The sequence below is a fragment of the Notechis scutatus genome, chromosome 9 (assembly GCF_049901735.1).
Source record: "Notechis scutatus isolate UNSWTSFEM ecotype Mainland chromosome 9, rNotScu1.2, whole genome shotgun sequence".
NCBI classification, from domain to species: domain Eukaryota; kingdom Metazoa; phylum Chordata; class Lepidosauria; order Squamata; family Elapidae; genus Notechis; species Notechis scutatus.
In genome coordinates this window covers 16,863,438-16,885,977 of record NC_142017.1, presented here as the reverse complement: position 1 = coordinate 16,885,977, position 22,540 = coordinate 16,863,438, and the positions used below count along the sequence as shown (strand labels likewise).

At 41.0% G+C, this 22,540-nt stretch overlaps 1 protein-coding gene across 1 annotated transcript in view; it reads right to left on the bottom strand.

Moving 5' to 3' along the window:
- Nucleotides 1-22,540, bottom strand: part of PLCG2 (phospholipase C gamma 2) — a 98,481-nt gene that overhangs the window by 70,325 nt on the left and 5,616 nt on the right. The window contains exon 2 of the mRNA XM_026672071.2: nt 12,748-12,975. Within this exon, the coding sequence (XP_026527856.1) occupies nt 12,748-12,943 (196 nt within the window). The 5' untranslated portion in view covers nt 12,944-12,975. The remainder of the gene's footprint in view (nt 1-12,747; nt 12,976-22,540) is intronic.

The window sequence follows — 22,540 nt, the reverse complement described above, 5'->3', positions numbered from 1 at the left end:
AGAGATCAACCAGAAGGCCAGACAGACCCTTTCCCAGGATCACAGATAGGGATTTTTTTTTTTTTAGTTTACTTTATTGTCATTGCACCTCGTACAACAAAATCAAACACCATCTTCAGTGCACATCATGACCATGAAAATAAACACAAACACACATCCTTCACACTCCACACATTGAACCGAAAACCCCCGACACCTCACCAACACTGCACTATACAGCAGAATTCAAAAGAGCTACTGCCCTGGGATAGAAGCTGTTTTTCAGCCTATTTGTCCTTGTTTTTATTATTCTGTACCATCTGCCAGATGGTAATAGTTCAAAAAAAGGGGGTTCCCAGGATGAGATGGATCTTTGAGAATGTTTTGAACTTTCTTAAGGCAGCAGGAGCTATAAAGCTCTTCCAAAGAGGGGAGGGCAACCAATGATCCTCTGGGCAATGACGTTAACCCTCTGGAGTGCTGTCCTATCTGCCCCTGTGCAATTGGCAAACCATCCAGAGGTGCAGGAAGTTAAGATACTCTCTATGGTGCAGCGGTAGAAGGTCACCAGCAGTTTTTCATTCAGTTGTTGTTTCCTGAGAAGCCTCAGGTAGTATAATCTCTGCTGGGCCCTTTTGACCAGGGCTGCAATGTGGGCACCCCAGGTCAGGTCCTCTTTTAGGGTAACACCCAGAAACTTAAAACTGGCCACTCGCTCCACTTGGTCTCCATTGATAAGCAAGGGCTGGATGTCTGATCTGTTCCTCCTATAGTCCACTATAAGCTCCTTGGTCTTATTGGTGTTGAGGACACCGATTTAAAGAGCAGGGGTCCCTAAACTTGGCAACTTTAAGACTTGTGGACTTCAACTCCCAGAATTCTCCAGCCAGCCTAGAATTCTGGGACTTGAAGTCCACAAGCCTTAAAGTGGCCAAGTTTTGGAGACCTCTCCCTTAAAGCAACCTATCCCCATTGCACAAGGTGAACATCCTTTCTTGGCAATTTCCGGCAATACAAAAGCAAAAGATGAGGAGGCTTGACCTCTCAGAGGAAGAGGGACATTCCTGGTTGCCACCAAGCCAACTTCTGGAAAGGCTAACTAAGCAAGCAAGCCTGCTTGGACCAACGGCAGCATGTCTCTGTAACCATCTCTATGGAAACGAGTTCACAAAATGGACCATCTCATTGCAACCCACAAAATAGCCAAGCTGCCTAGCATCTTGGTTTTTTTTTAAAAAAAAAAAATGCCATGAGACAGGATAGAGATACAATTTGAGAGGGGGAATTATGTTGGATTGTGGCAGTTTTCTAGCATCCTAGCTGGCCAGCCAGAAAAGCAACCGAAAACGTTCATCCTAGGTTTATACTTTTTGTATCTCCTTCCTTCTTCCTCCCTCCCTTGCTTTTCCTTCCTTCCTTGCTTTCTCCATCCTTCCTTCCTCCATTCCTCCCTTCCTTTTCTTTCTTCCTTCTCCCTCCTCCCTGTCTTCCCTTCTTTTCCTCCCTCCCTTCCTTCCGATGACCTATGAAATAAAAGCAAAAAATAAAGATCTACAATTCATGTATGATGAAGAGTTTAGAGGTTTTGTGCACACTGCATGAAAAAAGATGGCTGGAAGGTGTATCTTTTATGCTGCCACTGTTTTCTTTTCCTCCTCTAATTTTCAACAGGTTGAGTTTCCTCCCCAGAGGATGGCTTCTAAATCGGGCAGGTGCACAAGGGGGGATAAATTGGTAAAAATAGGCAGTCAAGTGATGGTGGAAGAGCCCTCATGACTTCTTCCGTCATGCTGTCCAATTATGCAAATGTTCACCCCTGTTTCCATATAGGTGAAAGTTAACTAATTTTAGTTTTTCACTTTGGGTGAGAAGGAGAAAAAATAGAGGGTTGGTCACAAGTCCATGTGACATTTTTCTCCAAAAGGGCAAGAACAAAATAACATTTACCAAAATGAAAGCAGTTGGAAATACTGTGGTAATTAATGGAGGTTAAAGGAGGAGTTTGGTACGTCTGGTTTAATGAAGAGAAGGGTTAGGGGGGACATGATAGCAGTGTTTCAATATCCAAGGGGCTGCCACAAGAAAGAGGGATTTAAGTTATTCTCCAGAGCACCTGAAGGCAGGACAAGAAGCAATGGATGGAAACAAGATTAGATGGAAACTAATCAAGGAGAGAAGCAACCTAGAACTGCAAAAATTGCAGACTATAGGAACCAGAAGGCTCTCAATTCAGGTGACCCTGAGGACACAGATAAAACTCCAAGTGGCCTCAACGACCCTCTAAAAGGATGCAAATGACCAGTATAGAGAAGAGTAACCAGAATGATTAGGGGACTGGAGGCTAAAACGTAGGATGAACGGTTACAGGAACTGGGCTTGGCTAGTTTAGTGAAGAGAAGGACCAGGGGAGACAGGATAGCAGTCTTCCAATATTTGAGGGGCTGCCATAGAGAGGAAAGGGTCAAGCTATTTTCCAAAGCACCTGTAGGCCAGACAAGAAATAATGGATGGAAACTTATCAAGGAGACACTCAACCTGGAAATAAGGAGAAACTTTCTGACAGTGGGAACAATCAACCGATGGAACAGACGTTGCCTTCGGAAGTTGTGGGAACGTCATCACTTGAGACTTTCAAGAAGATATTGGACTCCCATTTGTCAGAAATGGTGTAGGGCCTCCAGCTTGGGCAGGGGGTTTGGACTAGATGACCTACAAGGTCCCTTCCAATTCTGATTATCTGTTATCTTAGCTGTCTGCAAGGAACATAAATCCTTCCATTCCCCGCCATCCAGCCAGAGCTGAAGAAGCTTCTTGGATGAGAAGCGAAATGTCTTCAGAAGGGAAAAAAACAAGGAAGTCCAGTTGCCTCCTGGAAAAAAGCGCCTCTTGAGACAACCATGACCTGGATGACGGAGAATCTCTGCGGACTTTAACTTCGGACTAAGGAGACATTTCCTGACAGTGAGAACAATTAACCAGGGGGGGACAACTTGCCTTCAGATGGTGTGGGAACAGCAAACACTGAGTTAGGTTTGCAGGTCACTGCAGGGCTGCCCGGTGTGGAAAAAAAAAAAGAGGAAATGGACGTTTTGTGCTACGTTAGTACACAACATTAACTTTTGCAAAAGGGACGGACTATATTTAAACTGGCCCATCCCAAGGGCACCCAGCAAAGTACACAGCTGGAGCAACAGCTGTTGGGGTGGCTTATTTCCAAAGAGATATAGCACAAAAGAAAAAAACAACAACCAAGATGGGTGGGGACTCTCTGCCCCCCCTTTCTTCCCCACCGTCCACCCTCCACCCCTCCAGGGCCAGGAAGTTAGCTTTAAGCAATGAATGACACTGCAGACAAGAACAACTGAAAGAAGTTGGAGGGGGGCGGAATGCAAGCCTGGCTTTTTTAGAACAGGAAAAGCTGTGATTCTCTTCGAAGTGGCTTTTAGATCACGATGAATTTTGAAGCCTCTTTGGGTGCATAAAATCCCGCAGGGTCTGGATTCAGCCTCTGGCACCCTGAGAGGCTTTCTAAGTTACAACTGGAAGAGATGCAAGAGATGAAATGACTTTTGCAGAGTTGCTGCTTCTCACCAAAGAGGAAGTTGTCAGGGAATCCAGTAAGGGTAAGGTTTGCTCCGTCATGAATCACCCATGAAGGCAGAAGTGACAGTTCAGCGATAGTGCAGGAAAGTCGGTAGCTTTCTCCCTCTTGGGAAGCAGCAATTGGAGAGAGAATCTGAAATTGTACCTTGCTATGGTTTTAGTAAGGTGCAATTTCAGATGCTGTGGTCTTAGTGGAGGGGCGCGGCGGCTCAGTGGCTAAGACGTTGAGCTTGTCGATCAGAAAAGGTCGGCAGTTCGGCAGTTCGAATCCCTGGTGCCGCATAACAGAGGGAGCTCCTGTTACTTGTCCCAGCTTCTGCCAACCTAGCAGTTCGAAAGCACGTAAAAATGCAAGTAGAAAAATAGGGACCACCTTTGGTGGGAAGGTAACAGCGTTCCCTGCGCCTTCGGTGTTTAGTTATGCCGGCCACATGACCACGGAGACGTCTTCGGACAGCGCTGGCTCTTTGTAACGGAGATGAGCACCGACCTGTAGAGTTGGAAATGACTAGCATGTATGGCCGAGGGGAATCTTTACCTTTTATAATAATAACCCTAGAATGGAAGGTCTAATCCAAACCCTCTGCTTGGGGAGGAGACCCTACCCCACTTCAGACAAATGGCTGTCCAATCTCTTCTTAAAAATTTCCAGTGTTAGAGCATCCACAACTTTTGGAGGCAAGTTGTTCCACTGATTAATTGTCCTAACTGTTGGGAAATTTCTCCTTAGTTCTAAATTGGATCTTCCTTTAATGATCTTCTACCTACCTCTTGTCCTGCTGTGAAGAACTTTGGAGAATAAATAAACCCCCTCTTCTCTGTGAGAGTCAGTCAGGTATTGGAAGACTGCTATCATGTCATCCTAGTCCTTCTACCATTATGCTAGACAAGGGATCATTACGCTATCATTACATCATCATTACGCTAGACAAGGGATCTCCAAACTTGGCAACCCCCTGCGCAAGACATTCCCAGTTCTCTCAATTGTTCATCATGTGGTTTAGCCTCCAGACGCCAGATCATCTTTGTTGCTCTTCTCTGCACCCTTTCTAGGGTCTCAATTCAAGCACCTGACAAGTGGCATGTATTTATAATGGTTGCAGCATCCCACAGTCATATGGTCACCATTTAAGACCTTCCCAGATGGCTTCCAACAACCAAGTCTACACCAACGAAGATGATTAGGAGACTGGAGGCTAAAACATACGATGAATGGTTGCAGGTAATGGGTATGTCTAGTTTAATGAAAAGACGGACTAGGGATGACATGACAGCAGTCTTCCAATATCTCAGGGGCTTCCCCAAAGAAGAGGGAGTCAAGCTATTCTCCAAAGCACCTGAGGGCAGGACAAGAAGCAATGGGTAGAAACTAATCAAGGAAAGAAGCAACCTGGAATTAAGGAGAAACTTCTGACAGTGAGAACAATTAATCAGTGGAACAACTTGCCTCCAGAGGTTGTGGATGCTCCAACACTGGAACACTTTTTAAGAAGATGTTGGATAACCATTTGTCTGAAGTGATGTAAGATTTCCTCCCTAGGCAGGGGGTTGGACTAGAAGACCTCCAAGGTCCCTTCCAACTCTGTTCTATTCTATTATCTTCCAATGATAGGGAAGAATAGCCAAATGTCCTGCCTTACTAGAGGATGTTCAACCACTTTCTCTTTCTCTCAGCCACCAAGAGGACATGGAACACTTCAAAGCAATATTCCAGTGTTAAATAATATGATTATTTGGTGAAGAGTCCACCATGGCCATCGGTGGACGGGATGTATGAAGCTTGAGGGGTTGCTTTTTTCATGCAATTTTGCATGGAATACAGCAGCCAAAAGCAGGGCAAATAATCCTACTTAGCTACTATTTCTCTGATATATTCCATGTTAAACCCTGCCCAAGAAAATCTTTCACCGTCTCACAAGGTCCCCCTCTTTGTTAGTATAATGAATAAGAAGAAGAGATTCTTCTCATTCCCACTTCCACATCCTGACTCTGGGTTGTCTCAGCAGGCTTTAACTGTCTCAGAAGTGTCTCACTTGTTGTCCTGTGCCAGTGACCTAAGAGCTGTGGCTTCTATAAGCATGTAATTTTGGCTTCGTTTGCTTGCCTTTGATCTTCCCTTTCGTGTTTAAAGAAAGGCTCTCTTCTTTCCTTCAGACCCAGTGATACCTGGATCTGGACAGGACTTCTTGCTACTAAGGTTGCTCCTTGACTATTTTGCACCTTCTTCTGTTATCAAAAAGGATTAGCTACGGAGGCCCTGAGGTTTATAGAGTTTACTGCAAGACTTCTACTTGTCATCATTACTCACTCACTGCGTTCTGACCCAGGCTTCGTCAAATGTACTTAAACACAAACTTGCTTTAAAAACAAAACCTATTTTATTGCAACATTGGGAATCACTTTCATTCCCAGCCAGAACCAATTATAAACAGTTCCCCAAGATAAGCACACCCCTTTCAGTGCTGTGGAACGCTGCCAAAAACAGAAGTCTCCAATTATCACAGAAACCCACCAAAATACCAGAGAAAACCAACCAGAGCTTCAAGAAGGACTCCGACTCTATCGAACTACTTTGCTTCCTGCAAAGAGTTCGTCATCTTGGCCTGACTTTTATCCCTTATGGGAGGGGCAATCACCTCCCAGCTTTACTCCCAAGTCGCCCCTTCTGCTTCAGCTGCTCTTGCCTTCTAGAAGCTCTGCGCACATGCACACTGGGAACAGGCTCCCCAGGGTCCTCTGCTTCGCTGCTGCCAGACTCCAAAGGCTCCGAAGGCAGCACCCCACTCCCAAATGGTCCAGGCCCCATCCCTGCACCGGATGCAGGACCCTCATCTGAGTCCTCTCCAGACTCCCTGACTGGTTCCCTTTCTTTCCCACTGTCCAATTCCGCTGCTGTCTGCACCAGCTGCCGGTGAACCACAACACACTAGCGATGCAAACGATTACTCAGTCAACGGAGGGCCCTGTGACTTGGAGGTGAGAGTAAAATCGTTCCTTGCAGTGACAAGTCCCTACGTAGGTAATACTGCGTGTGTATTAGTGGCATAACCACAGACACTGAGAAAAGACCAGTGGATGAGAATATCTGTAGCTCAGGGTTGAGCTGAGGAGTCCCTGAGTGGGGTGGTTTTCTTGTAGACATTTCATTACCTAGCTAAGTAACATTCTCAGTGCTGGTGAATGTCAGAATTAATATCAGCCAATCAAGCAGAAATCAAAACCCTAATCAAGGAACTACCAAGGAGAAACTATCCTCCCAACAACCCTGATAGGGCAATCTATTATAGGTAACAACCAAGTTCAGGGAACACCAAGGATTCTACCAGGAAAGCAGTAAATGGAGTTTCCACATATACCTGAAATTCAAAGGTGTGCAAAACGCTTATTTCCAAAGTGTTTCTTGTGCAAAACCAACAAGTTTCTGGTGCACATCCAACAAGTTTCAAAGGAATATCCTACCTTCCTTATCTGAATCTGTCTCACATTTTCAGTGTTACAGTAATATAAATTAGCCGTGACATAAGATTGCTCGATAATTCTGCATTTCTAAATGCTCTGTGACATCAGCTCCAATAATAACCCGACACTAGATTCAGCAAAAATGCTTACACCGGGGGGGGCAGGGAAATGAAACTGTAAAAATAGAAGTTAAAGCTCAGAAATTCTAAGCAAATTTATAATCAGTTTAGATGTAAGACTTGCATCTAAGACAAAGAGGAAAGGGAACACAACTTTATTCAACGAGCCATGATGTTTTCGAGACACTGGAAAGCAGCAAAATGTATTCTTAACTATCCTCAAAGGAAACCAAGCAACTTCTTTTGAAACCAAAGAATAATTCGCCATCAACGTTTTTGTTTATGTTGCAAAATTCAGGATTATAGGCACAAGTCCTGCGGTATGTTCAGAATGGATCACCCACAAAAGCTGTATGTTATAAACAGTTTTATGAACTATAACAGTTACATTTTGGATTGGATTAAAAAAAAAGACAAGCTAAAATTTGCAATGAACCAGTTAATAGTCTGCTTTGAAAAGCAAAGAAAAAAAGGCATGATCCAACTCTATATTTGTGGCAGGAAGGCAAAAACCACAAACTGGAATGGTAGATGTCTTGCACATTTTTCAAAATGCTGGTGGGGCTCAGGACATCAGTCCTGAAAGAGATCAAATATTTAAAAGAAGTCCAGGCTGCAATGCTATGCCCCATTCCTTGGGAGTAAGAACCAAATAGTTCAATTGGCTATTAAGTACTTTATTTCAATCAAAGATCGGATCATGCAGAAAAATCAGGTTACTAAAAAAATTCAATGAACTCAAAAGAAGAACAAGAACATGAAGCAGCAATAAGCAATCGTAGAAACTAAACGTGCTTTGTTCTAATAAATTATAACACAATCTTATAAAATGTCAAAGAGCTTTAAGGTAATGATGCTTCTCAAAGTTGGCAACTTTTAAGATGTGGACTTGTGAACATCCAGAATTGGCTGGAGAATTCTGGGAGCTGAAGTCCACACATCCTAAAGTTATCAATTTAAGAATAATAAAATAGAAGGCATGTTCCATTAAATAGAATGCCCATAAAATCTAAACGAGATTTTGTGTCTATTTAAGTTTAATTATTTTACACACGTGCAAAATAAGAACAGAATTTTACACACGTTTTATACGTTACACTTCCCTGCTGTGTTGTATAAGTCTACTGACACGTGCTCAAAGGTGTGTTGAATTTTTATTAGATCCCCGTGTGATTTTTTTTCCGACGGTTTCATTCTGATTTGTACAGTGTACGATTTGTAACATGATGCTTTCATTATGAAAACTGCAAATTTTTCAACCACAAAGCTTACTGTAATTAGTTTAGGCTTTTACTCCTAATGATTTGAAGTTACTTAATTGTAAGCCAACAATTTTGAATACATTTATGCTGATAAATAATGTAGGATAAAAACGTAAAACCCCAAAGTTTCCCACAATCTAGAAAAACTCAAAACAATAAAAGTAAAAAATACAAATTCCAAATCAGCATTAAAAATGTTTTTTCAATTTTTGCCACAGAAGATATTTTTAATGTAACACACACACACACACCACATACACACATATATAATATTAATACACACACCCACTAGCTTCAAGATCGTTATTTTAAAAGAATGAATATCAGCCCATTTGCAAAGGGAATTTCGTTCTTACTAATACGTTAATTTTTTTTTTTTAAAGTTACTTTAAACTGCAGTCGGGCATGAAACCAAGATAATTCTACCTTCCTGCATGCTGATGAAAAAAAATCTGGTTCAGTTTGAAATGCAATCTTTGAGACCCACTTAAATTCCAGTCCGCTTGAATCAAAAAGAAATGCATTCATTTAGAAATGGTAACACTGGTAGAGGTAGTCCTTGGGTTATGACAGCAATCAAGACTGGAATGGCCGTCGCTAAATGAGTCTCAAAAGTGCAAAGTTCTGGGACCGCATTGCTTAGTGACAATAATCCCAGCAATCTTGGTTGCCATCATAACCCCATGATGCACTGGTTATGAACTGGGAAGTGGCAGGAGACTCAGCTAAAGAGTGCAGGGGGGGCTACGGAAGGATGGAGGAGGCCCTGTGCAGGTTGCATGTACGTTTAGGAGAGGCTGGGAGAGCCCAGTGCTGCAACACTGTGCAAGTTCAGGAAGGCCATGGGGTATTGGGCATGGTGCCACACAAACACAGGCTAGTAAATGGATAGGAGAGCGTGAACACAAAAGAACGAAAGGTACCCACCAGGTCCAACTTTTGACCTTTCCTGCAGGCTTCCCCATTGACTTTCCTTGTGGGAAGCCAGCAAGGAAGGTCACAAACACTGATCGTGTAACCATGGCTCTCTGGGATGTCATAACCACGAGCTGGACACACGAGCACCCATCTTATGGTCATGTGATTGCAGGGAGGCTGCAATGGCCAAAACTTCAAGGATAGGTCATATGTTCCCTTTTTGGCATTGCTGTAATTTTGAAGAGCAATAGCAACAATATACCACTTCACAGTGCTTTTACAGCCCTCTCTAAGCAGTTTACAGGGTCGGCCTATTGCCCCCCCAACAATCTGGGTCCTCATTTTACCAACCTCGGAAGGATGGAAGGCCAAGTCAACCTTGAGTCTGGTGAGATTTAAACTGCCAAATTGCAGGCAGCCGGCAGGCAGCAGAAGTAGCCTGCAGTACTGCACTCTAACCACCGTGTCACCACAGCTTAAGAATGGTCACTGAATGGATATAAGCCAAGGACTATCTATAGAATTTAATTCTTTAGCTACTATTTTAAAAGCACACTATTAAAGGAGAATATTTGTAGTTGAGGGTTGAAATGAGGAGTCCTTCGTGCTCCCTGAGCTTGGTTGCTTGGTTGCAGACATTTCATTGCCAAACTAGGTAACATCATCAGTAACCAGTGATGATGTTACCTAGTTTGGGTAATGAAATGTCGGCAGGAAAACAACCAAGCTCAGAGACCACCAAGGACTCCTCATAAAAACACACTGGATGTAACTTCTAGTCTCCCATTAATTGGATTAACTTTCATGCTTTGGATGCTTTCATGCTATTATGGTAGGTTAAAAATTGAATGGGATGGGATGGGATGGGATGGATGGATGGATGGACGGATAAACAAACGAGCAACGTATAAATGTCATCTGATTCTGAAACATTTGTACAAACATGATGAATATCTTAACAACGTGACTATACTCTGATCTTATTTTGAGATATTAACAACTGTGCTATCATAGTAATTATGAAAAGGGAAGTTACTTCCAGTTCATATAGTAGATCGGCCAAGACACGGATGCTATATTATGTTTTACATGTACAACCACTGATTAATAATTATTCTCATCAATTAAAAGAAGCTCTCTAACATCATAGCCTTTTCTTTTTGGAGGTTAACTATGGGCAGCATCAAATACCAAAACTATAAATGGATAGTTTTATTTGGTACACCTTACTACTATGTATGTTTAACAAATGCACAATGGCTTTTGTTAATACCAGTATAGCCTCAAAGCATGGCAAACATATCTTAGGAACAAGCGAAGCAATGAATCAGTTCCATTCAGATGTCACACTAAACCATGATTAGCAATAGCCATGATTTAAAGCCAAATTATGACTTAGCCCTCCTTCTCCATTTCTGATTTTAGGCCTTTTCAGGCCTAGTTTGGGCTGAAAAAACAGCTTCTATCCCAGAGCAGTAACTATATTGAATTCTGTTGTATAGTACAATATTAATGCAGTTATCACGGGGTTTTCAATTCAATTATACAGAATGTGAAGGATGTGGGTTTGTATTTTACTTTTATAGTTATAATGTACACCAAAGATAGCATTTAATTTTGTTGTATGAGATGCAATGACAATACACTAAACAATACTATACTATACTATAACTAAAGCTAAAACTAAAACTATACTATAGTTTGTAGTCCACGTTTAAAATCTGCCGTTTGACTAAGTAAATTACAATCACACAGGATATGTAATTTTGGAGACAGTTAATGCTTTCTCAATTTAGATTTTATTCCAAACCCTAGATAAACCTTCTTAACCATGACGTGATGCAATAGCTGAGCCAGTGCATTAAGCCTTTCTTTTCATCACACATGGGTTATCTCATTAACATGACCAAACTGTATTTCGGTCTGTTATTTATTAGGGTTGCACAATGTCTTTCAATTTGATTCAGAAGAAGTGCTCTGGAATTTACAGAAGCATGAACACCAAATTTCTTTGGGTGTCATTAAAGCCACCAAACGCATGGCAGTGTCAATTCTGGAAACGGGTATACATTAAAAACATCTAATCATCTAAAACTGTAAACTAACTGTAATCTTGCGGGAAATTCATGTTGTGGCTACCTGCAGCCATACCTCTATGCTAAAGCACAGGTGGATTAGGGGCATGAGGCTGGAGTTCATGGTAGAGGTAGTCCTTAACTTACAATTATTTGTAAGTGGACTATAGAAGGAACAGATCAGAATCCAGCCCTTCCTTATCATTGGTTGCCCTCTCCCCTCTTTGGAAGAGCTTTACAGCTCCCGCTGCCTTCAGAAAGTTCAAAACATTCTCAAAGATCCATCTCATCCTGGGCACCCTTTTTTTGAACTATTACCATCTGGCAGACGGTACAGGATAATAAAAACAAGGACAAATAGGTTCAAAAACAGCTTCTATCCCAGGGCAGTAGCTCTGTTGAATTCTACTGTATAGTGCAATATTAATGCAGTATCAGGGATTTTCAATTCAATGTGTGGAATGTGAAGGATGTGTGTTTGTGTTTATTTTCATGGTCATGGATGTGCTCTGAAGATGGTGTTTGATTTTGTTGTACGAGATGCAATGACAATAAAGTAAACTAAACTAAACTAAACTAAATTTGTTTAGCAATTCTTTAATGTTACAACATAGCAATTCTTTAATGTTACAACAGCACTGAAAAGAAGTGACTTACAACTTGATTCTTGGGCTTAAATCCAATGCAGCATCAATTACATGATCAAAATTCAGGTGCTTGGCAACTGGCGTGTATTTAAAATATATTTGCACATTACAAATGCATGCCAGTTGCATTTACAGGTGTCATGTGTTCGTTATTTGTGATCTGCCCAGCCAGTTTCCAACAAGTAAAGTCAATGGGAGAAGCCAGATTCGCTTACCGACCACATGATTCATTTAACAGTTCTGGCAAAAAAAAAAAAGTCGTAAAATTGGGCATGGCTCACTTAACAATCGCCTTGCTTAACAATGAAAATTCTGGTCTCATTTGTGGTCATAAATCAAGGACTACCTGTAGTAACATCTGTCGTCTTCATCCTTTCCAAGAATGCTTGCAACTAATCTATAGGCGATGCCCAGGCTGAGCCCGAAGAGGGAGGGGGTCAAATGCGTCATCAGCCATGAGTCCCTTCGTGACCACAAGAGATCTAAGCCCAGCCCACCTTGAATTCCTTTGATTCTTCTCTACCGCCAATTTGCTTTGACAGTTAATTCAGATTCTTATAGAGAGCTTAAGCTTGCAATAAAAATCTTTGTACTCATTTGAACTGCCCGGATTTTCATATTTCCCCAGCACCTGACGCAATCAGTTCCAATAATTTACAGTGATGCCATGAAGGCAGATACTCACAAAATCCTTCTATCTTGTCCGCTGTTTTGCTCCAAGCCACCTGCCTGGTTTCCATAATGACCTGAATTGTTCTTCTCTCTGGATTACTTTTCTTGAGGCTGTACACCGTCATCACAGTCCCCAGCTCCAAGGTCCTTTTGATCTGACTCTTCTCATACTCAGGGAGCTGTCCATACTCCATACTTCGGCTGGACATTTTGGGGTTGAAGAGAGCAGGTCTTCAGAAGGCTAGAAGGGAAGCAGGGAGGAAGAGAAATATATTATTTTAAACCTGGCCCTCTTGTGTTACAAATGATTTTGCTGTAGTTTCCTCTTAAAAGACAAAAGAATTTCAAGAAGTGAAACTAGGCTCACGTGAACCAATAGCTTCTGAGCTCAAGGTTACAAGGTTCTCCACTGGTCCCTGACTTCGATAACAAAAGGTTTTATCCAAGTTCAGTGATATAGAACACAAAAACAGGCCAACACTTTGCTGTTATAGAAGCAGAAGCGAGCAAACTACTAGCTAGCATAAAACAATTCCCATGCTGATTAACTATGTCTAGGGTGAAACAGAAGAAGCCTGCTTATCGACAACAAGCTGAACATGAGCCGGTAGTGTGACAGAGCTGCTAAAAGAGCCAACACAATCCAGGAATAAATCTGAAGGAGGACTGTATCAAAAGCAAAGTTCTACTTTTCCTCTACTCTGTTACTGGGGAGGCCTGATGGTTCCGCGGTTAAGATGCTAAGCTTATAGCTGGCAGCCCGGGTTTGAGACCCAAACGCTCTGCGATGGGGTGAGCTCCTGTAACTTGCTCCAGCTCCAGCACATCTAGCAGTTCAAAAGCACACAAATGCAAGTAGATAAACAGGTACCACTTCGGTGGGAAGGTTCCGTGCGCCACAGCATATAGTCATGCTGGCTCCATGACCATGGAAGCATCTTCTGACAATACTGGTTCCCTTGGCTAAGAAACTGAGGTGTGCACCACCTCCTTAAAGTTGGACCTGACTGGACAGGGGAAACCTTTATCTGTACTTTGTGCTGATGAGATCGAAAGGGGACAATAAAGGACAAGAGTCGTGGTGGCGCAGTGGTTAGAATGCAGTACTGCAGGCTACTTCTGCTGACTGCCAGCTGCCTGCAATTTGGCAGTTCGAATCTCACCAGGCTCAAGGTTGACTCAGCCTTCCATCCTTCCGAGGAGGGTAAAATGAGGACCCAGATTGTTAGGGGCAAGAGGCTCACTCTGTAAACTACTGTGAAGCAGTATATAAGTCTAAATGTGATTGCTGTTGCTATTCTGGCATTTTATTTTCAGAAGGATATCCTGACAAGAGTAGAAGAGGTTCAGAACAGGCCAACAAAAATGATTGTGAGATTTTAGACTTGGAACTTGAGATGTTCAATCTGAGAGAAGATTCGGGGTGGGAGGAAAGACATAATATTAATGTTCAACTACATAAAAGATATAATAGAGATTGCGGGTAAGGACTCTTCTCCATTGCTCCCACAAAAACCGGGACAAAAAAATAACAGGTGTTAAGTTATAGATACCTAAATTCATGTAATTTTAAGGAACAACTTCTTGCTCGTTTGATCTATCCACATAGAACAGTTGGTTGTGGGTTCTCCATGTCTGGAGATGTTTAAGAATTCTGAACAGCCACTGCTCAATGATGATTAAAATGATTTTCTTAATCTTTTCAGAAGATGGATTATCTTTGTGGTTCCACCCAACTCCACAATTCTAATTTAGGGATAGAATAAAGGATACAAATGCCTCTCATTCATTAATTAGTAACTAAATAAAATCACTGTCCATAATATTTCAGGTCCCATCTCTCACTCACCATCACCTTCATTCTAGGTCAGGAAAGGTGTCCAACCTTGTCAACTTTAAGACTTGTGGACTTCAACTCCCAGAATTCCCCATAGGGCATGGCTGACTGGGGAATTTTGGAAGTTGTAGTCCACAGATCTTAAAGTTGCCACGGTTGGACACCTCTGATCTAGAGTAAGGGTGACAGTTGTGCTTGTTCAAACTGTAATATCAGATTTGGTACAACAATAAATATCAAGTTTGGCTCTTTCCCCTTGCAAAATGACGAGTAGATTGAACCTTAAGAGTCAATGAAGATGTCATTTCCTAAAATGCAACAGATCTCTTACAACATACAAGAGGTCTACTAGCCAACTTGGAACAGCCCAACTTGCAGGGCCCCCGCCCCCGCGGCCCCCCCGCCCCCCCCCCCCCTGGTGCCCCCCCCACCTCAAAGCGATGGGCCTGACACCACCCTGCCCAGGCGGGTTAACCTCCCGCTTTTCTCTGGTACACCCACGCAACCCCAGGACCCCACAGGAAAAGGGCCCCCTCTGCCTACCACACGGGCTGTTCGGAAAGCAGCCCCTGCAGACACCAACAAACACAGTTAACCACGTGACCTGGGGCTGTCTGAACCTCCTGACCTGGCTCCCACCCCAACCACCAGACCTCACCCTTTTAAGGTCTTGGGCGGCCCCAGGCCAGCCCTGCTGCCTTATTCTTTCCCGAACGACAGATGCCTGGGCAAAAAAATATGTGTTGGCCCCTAATTATCTGCCGTAAAATGGGCCATGGGCTATGCTTGGTTACTTCTATCCACTTTTCAGCTACTTGTATTCTATCCATTCTCTCAAAACTTGTAGCCCCATTTCTTCAGAAAGTCATGAAGATAACTGTGTACTCAGTGATGGGATTCAAAAAAATGTACTACCGGTTCTGTGGGCATGAGATGGAAAGGATATTGCAAAATCCCCATTCCCTCCACACTCCTGGGGGAAGGTTACTGCAAAATCCCCATTCCCTTCCCACCCCACTAACCTGCTTTCCAGCTCCGTTCTCCTGTGCAGGACAACCAAAGAAGACCCAACCAATCAGCTGGGACTTGAGAGGCAGAGAATAGACGGGGGGCAGGGCCAGTTAGAGGTGGGATTTGCCAGTTCTTCGAACTACTCAAAATTTCCCCTACTGGTTCTCCAGATCTGGTCAGAACCTGCTGAGTACCACCTCTGTGTGTACTGCACTGTGGCTTGGAAGACAATATTCAGCCTTGGAGCGTATACTTTATCATCCCATTTCCTTATTTCCAGGCACCAGCAAGGCGGCCGGCTACGTTAGCCAGAAATCCTTCATTCAAGTCCATCTGATTCCAAGAATGAAAGGGGTCCTTCAACTTAGCAGGGCTTTGAAGAAAACCCAAACCAAAAGAATGTTTGAGACCACAAAAAAACCACGCTAGTGTACGCCCAGCAATATGAGTCAGACCAAATAAACATTTGAGACAGACCCAGGATTGTCATAGAAGCCGATAAAACTTGAGCCACCACAGACAAGTCAAAACCTCAGCAAAAATTCAGAGATCTCCTAAGTCGCAGCACGGATCGGCAAGATTATAGGATGCATTTTGTCCTGGAAGGACAAAACTGATGTGGCATCAGACATGAAAGATGAGGTCCACCCATGAAGGTCCAATTAAATTAATTTATTGATACTTAGGGATTTGGTGGCTCAGTGGCTAAGACGCTGAGCTTGTCAATCAGAAAAGGTCAGCAGCTCAGAGGTTCGAATCCCTAGCACCACGTAACACAGTGAGCTCCCATTACTTGTCCCAGCTTCTGCCAACCTAGCAGTTCGAAAGCATGTAAAAATGCAAGTAGAAAAATAGAGACCATTTTAGCGGGAAGGTAACAGCATTCCATGCACCTTTGGCGTTTAGTCATGCTGGCCACATGACCATGGAGACGTCTTCAGACAGCGCTGGCTCTTCGGCTTTGTAACAAAGATGAGCAACGCCCCCTACAGCCAGAAATGACTAGCACGTATGTGCGAGGGGAACCTTTACCTTTAGCTTTATTGATACTTATGTCTATGCACTGAACTCTTCTCAAGTAACAGTTAGCACCTGCTTGGAGTTAGATAAGGATTCATGGAATTCAAAGGAGGTTGGACTTAGTTTGCTTCTGACTATGTAGGGATTCTAGGCTGATTCCTCTTTTAACTCCTCTTTCTGCCACTCCTTCCCTTACATGTTGATGGTTACAACTGGATTTATTCTCCTGCCCAGCTTATAGGGAAGCCTTCCACCCCACCCCCCACCCCCAATTATACTGCTTTCTTTTAGGGTCACCTCTGAACAGAAGTAGGGTTTTTTTAAATGCATATTTTTTTAAAAAAAATACGGAGGGTAAAATTCTACAAATTAAAACTGCAGTATTTAACAAGTTCATTAGTGGTGAAATATAACCCAAAAGTAAAACATGACTAAGATATATAGCAAACCCTAAACTTTTAACATGTTAAATTAATATAAATGATCTACATATATCATATTTTCATTGAATCATTTAATTGGTGCATTAAAACTGTCTATTCCTCTAAATTACAAAATGTATACTTTAAAAAATGTATTGCATTTTTTTTTTGAATCAGAGAAGGAAAAAGTCTTTTCTAAAACAAATACATTGTACATTACTTAAATTCAGCTTTTGTTATCTGGATTAATACAGTAGTGTTTTTTCCCAACCTGTCAAATTTTTCTTGGTTATTCCCCAGGCTCAAACCAACACAATATTCCCCAATACAATATATATTCTAGCTTTCAATTAATTGTATATTTCAATGAAGCAAAAATGTTTTACTATTATCTCTCTACATTAAAAAGTTTTGGGGAAAATACACAAAATAAATTTTGTTACTTTTGTTTTGAGATAGAAAAAGTAACACAGAGTGTTACATGATTTGTAAACAACTTTCACAGAACTAATTCACAAAGTCAATGGATGTTCTACATTACCAGACTGCTCTATAAATTCTAGGGTTTGCCTATATTCAAGCTGATGTAGATTTAAATAAGATCCTTTTAAAAAATCATTAGGTTTGCTCAAGTTGTCAGGAAACCAAATACATGATAAATTAACTATATCTCACATACTGAAGGCAGCCAGAATTCATTCAGCAAATTCCAATCCTAAAGTTAATCATTGCCTTAAACACACATGCCTCTTTTAAATATCTTAATAAACTTTGCAAAGAAATAAACCTAGCTCATCAAGATAAGAGGAATAATCAGGAAAAGAAAATGTATCAAGCTTTTACTAGTTCTGTTTTCTGCACCTCCAGCAGCATTTAAAATTATCAGCAAAGTCCAAACTAAAATGTGAGGACAGAGAAAATAAATCTTCATTTAATTTTCACAAATAGCAGCGGGACACCAAAGGTGTATTTAATCTTTCCTTCTATATACCTTGATCCAACAAAATCTCTACCTCACTGCTAACTAGCAATGTATATACATTTTTTGAGCTGAGGAAATGGCACCTCAAGGTAACAAAGGCTACAATTTTTAAAAGAACATAGAAAGAGTTAATATCCTGCTGATGAACACGTACTTGCTAAAATGTATAATTTTTTGTTGAAATTTTGAAAGAGAGGAAAAACAGGTTAAAGAATGTATGATAAAGTAGGCTAAGAATGTTGGTTATAATATAAATTGGAAAATACTGTATATCATTGGTTTTTGATGCTAGAGGTACTATCTAGAATGTATAAAGGCATTCAAAATATATGCTGTAAATGTACATTTTATTATGCTTGGCAGACATGTAAATAAGTTTTAAAAATTGATTCAAGTATATACTTTGATACAGAGGATTTTGAATATTAACATTCAATTCAAGCTGGAATTTTTCCTTTTAGGACTGATGGAAATACAATTAGAAAAAGCCACTGAAGATTATTTCAATATTTGATTTCTGCAACAAGATTATTAAATGCAGAGTTCAATTCAACACTTACAGAGGTCTGTAAGGGGCGTGTTAAAGTGCACCATCGTACCTACTGTCCCTGTCCTATTATTCCCATTTATTCGTACCTATTTCCTGTATTCTTACTCATGTTTATACTTATACCTATTATCTTGTAAGCGACTGACAAATAAAATAAATAAATAAATAAAATAAACTATCCACTATGGAGGAATGGTTTGTGACACTGATAGATCTTGCTGAGATGGATTAACTTTTTTGATTGGATTTCTATTTGTTAGTAAAACTTTACAAGCCTTTAGTTGTAAAACTTTACAAGCCTTTGAATGTTGCAAGTCATCTAATTTATATTCTACACTCTGCACATTCTGCAAACAAACTTGCTTTCATTAATTACAAGTTTGTGTAAAAGATCATACATTTTTAAAAAATAGGAGAAGACACGGTTATAAACAGGAAAGTGACATGCTTCAGAGGATGAGTTAAACATACCAAACCAAAATCGCTAACTTGGACCTTAATTTATACATCACTTAATCTGGGAGATTAAAGTAAACCCAGAAGATAAGTATTGTAAATCTAAAAGATTAGGAATTTGTTTTCAGAAGCAGTTGAATTAAGTGAAAAACAAAATGTTTCATATTTCGTTACAGTATTGTAAAGCGTAACAATTTTGTAAAAATGATCCACATTAAAATGCACCAAAATTTAGAAGCTGAATTCCCATTACAATCAGTAATATTTTTATTAAACTTTATGAAACCATGTATCCTTTCAAAGAACACTGAATTAGTTTCATATATGCTAACTACTTGAAGGATACTATAGCATATGCTTCTTAATAGAAAAAAAAATGATGCCCTCCTTGGAAAAACAGATAAATTATAAAAATATGCTTCAATGCTCAGAATAATTTCATCCTTTAAGAATGTATCTGACACAGAATTCAATTCTAACTTAAAATCATTACCGGACTAAAATTTAATAGGTGGATTTGTATATCATTCAAAATTGTGGATTTTTTCTATATAATAGCTCACACATTCATGCTTGCATTCATGATAGCAACAGAAAGCACCATGCTTTGTTCTGGAATCATAACCCCTGCACCATACAATAAAACTTCCTTCTACGACTCTGTAATTCCTGAATCCAGGGTAGAACTGGGGAGACTGGATGGCGCTGAGCATTTGCTGGCTGGGGGCTCTGCCTGATGCCTATATGGAGTTCACAGCAGATATTTTTTTTCTTTGCACCCTGATAGAGAAACACCTGCTGCTACCTAGGTGTAAACTCTCAACCTTCCGAGTGGGAGGTGAGCATCTCCAACACTAGGCCACCATGCCAGTCATGGTCAATAAGGCAATAAAAACATTTCTACCATAGCATTTACCCTTTTTTTCTTCGTCTTCTTTGTCTATCACTGTTCATGCTTTCCTGCAATCAACATTTTTTCAGTTTCCTTTTTAATAAACTCACACCTTAGTCTACACGTATAACCCCCCAAAAAAAGTTGCTCTGGACATAACCTTTTCATGACTTTAAGACAATGCCTAAACCAAGACAGATGTTGGTTCAACGTCCATTATACTCCCTGCGGGGTGGGAAGACATGAAGCAAATCACAACAAAACTCACCTTTGTCTTCTACTTCGCAAATGGCCAGTAGGAAAAAAAAACCAGAATGCGGCCTTCTCCAAATCTCCCTGGACAAAGAACACCTTATAGTGAAAATGCAGCTGTCTGAAGTCTATAGTACAATTTTCTATAGAAGCCACCTTCAAATCCCCAAAGCTTTGGCTTCTCTGTGTCTTTGGGAGATCACACCATAAAAATTTACTCAACACCTGAGAAGACATTTGCACTCTAAACAGAAAACGCAGAACAAACTTCACTGTTTATACAGGATGAACATCTGGCAGCAACAAACACAGCCACAACAACACCTTGGTCTCAAAAGAGGCAACTCTAGGCCAAACAGATTATGAGGAAAACAGAATTTTGGTGGTTGGGCCAGAAACAAATATTTGGGAAGAATTTAAACAGCTGCATACAGTAATGTATTTCTCAAATCCATTTCTATTAAAGTTTGGACGACTGTCACGTTCTTCATCTCTCTGCAACTTTGAGTAAATATTGATACCTTGAGTAAATGTGACTCCTGTGGCTCCGAAGAGAATATATCACACTCACATTTATTAAACATCTTGTTCATTTGCATTATGACCTAAAAATAACACAATTGGGAGAAATAGTCCTGAAATGACAACAAAGAAGGATCCGGCACAATGCAACCTGCAAACTACCATAAATAAACAAGCAAATGCATTCTGAGAGATGAGAAACACTTTTCCTGCTTACATGCCATGCTCTCACCTGTGTGTATTTCCACAGGTGCAAACAGCAGGCTTTAAGCAAAGTTACGCTAACTTCTGCACGAAAGTGGTCGCTTTTATACAGAACTAAAACCGTGCACTTCCTAAAGCAGCATCCTTACAAGGGGTGGCTGGCTATGCCAAAATGCAATTATTGCAAGCAAAACCAACAACCGGTTTCGGCTAAGGAACCAGGGAAGAATGTGAGAGGCCATGAATTCAAGACACACCTTACCCATGAAAGCCAGTTGGTTGACTTGGGGCCAATCACCAGGAGACAGCGAGTTCTACTTCCGCCTTAGGCATCAAAGCTGGCTGGCCAATCACCAGAGGACAGTGAGAAATATAAAAAAATTATTCATTGTTTCGTTTCAAACTACAAGTCAATATATATATTGGGAATGTTTATATTAATTGCACTTTCATAAAAGTACATAAAACTGATAAGCCAGTTCCAGTGGTAAGGGCCAATCGTTGGGCCAATCACTAGGAGACGTGAGTTCTAGTCCTGCTTTAGCCATTAAAGCCAGTCATTCTCTCTCAGAAATTGTGTAGGGCCTCCTGCTCTGTCAATCTATTAAAGAGCCCACCCCACCCCAGAAGACTGTTTTTTTGTGGGGAAAATAGGACAAAGGAGGTGTATTGGATATGTCTGCTGTCTTGAGATATTTGTAAAAATGAAAGTGCGATACAAATAAATAACCACCAAACATCATCTCCATAATGAACAGAAATCCATGTTTCTCAATCAGTAGTTCTTCTGTCTATACCAAATCTAAATGAAGGTTTGGACACTCATCTCCACCACTGTGATTTCCTAGAGTTTTTCAAAAGGCAAATTTTGATGGTTTCACCTGTCAAGTCTAGGTTGCAAATGAAGTAATAAAAGACGTGCATTCTGGTGCAACTTCCACCTTCTAGCAATTATGTGAATGAGCTTTATTAAGTTACCCTTGCACTCTCTTTGAACTAGTAGTAATGATGGTCAACTAGCCAGGATTTATACTTCAATTTCAAACTCTGGGCGATTATTTGTTTCCAATCCTGGCTTCCTTGGATAGGATGTGGGGCTTGAGAAGATAAAAGAGACGAATACCAAATGTAAAATACTATCTTGCTGGATGAAAGAGAAAGAACATGATTAAAGGCAGGACTTTAAATTAGCTCATTGCATCACTGCCATGTTGCTTGGAAAGGCCTGATCCCGGTTTGCACATTAAGTGCAATTTCCTGCTTCGTCTTCCTGCTTATATGAAATGTGCAAAACAGAAGTGAGTTACAGGATCCTGCACACTGGTAATAAAGGCTAATGTTTTATAAATCCAGCCTTAATGGTAACAACCATCTCTTTCAAGCAGATATCTTGACATGATTGTATAAATGTGTTACAATAAAGAGAAATTAATGATCTCAGATGTATAATCTTGTAATGTATAATTTCTCTACTATAAAGGGTGATCTTCCATTAGGCAAAAATAAAGGTTTCCCTGTCCAGTTGTGTCCAACTCCAGGGCTCAGCGGTCATCTCTGTTTCTTGGCCAAAGGAGAGACAGCATTGTCCAAAGACATTTTCTGTGGTCATATAGCCAGGATGATTATGTGCCGAAGTGCATCGAATGCTGTTATTTTCC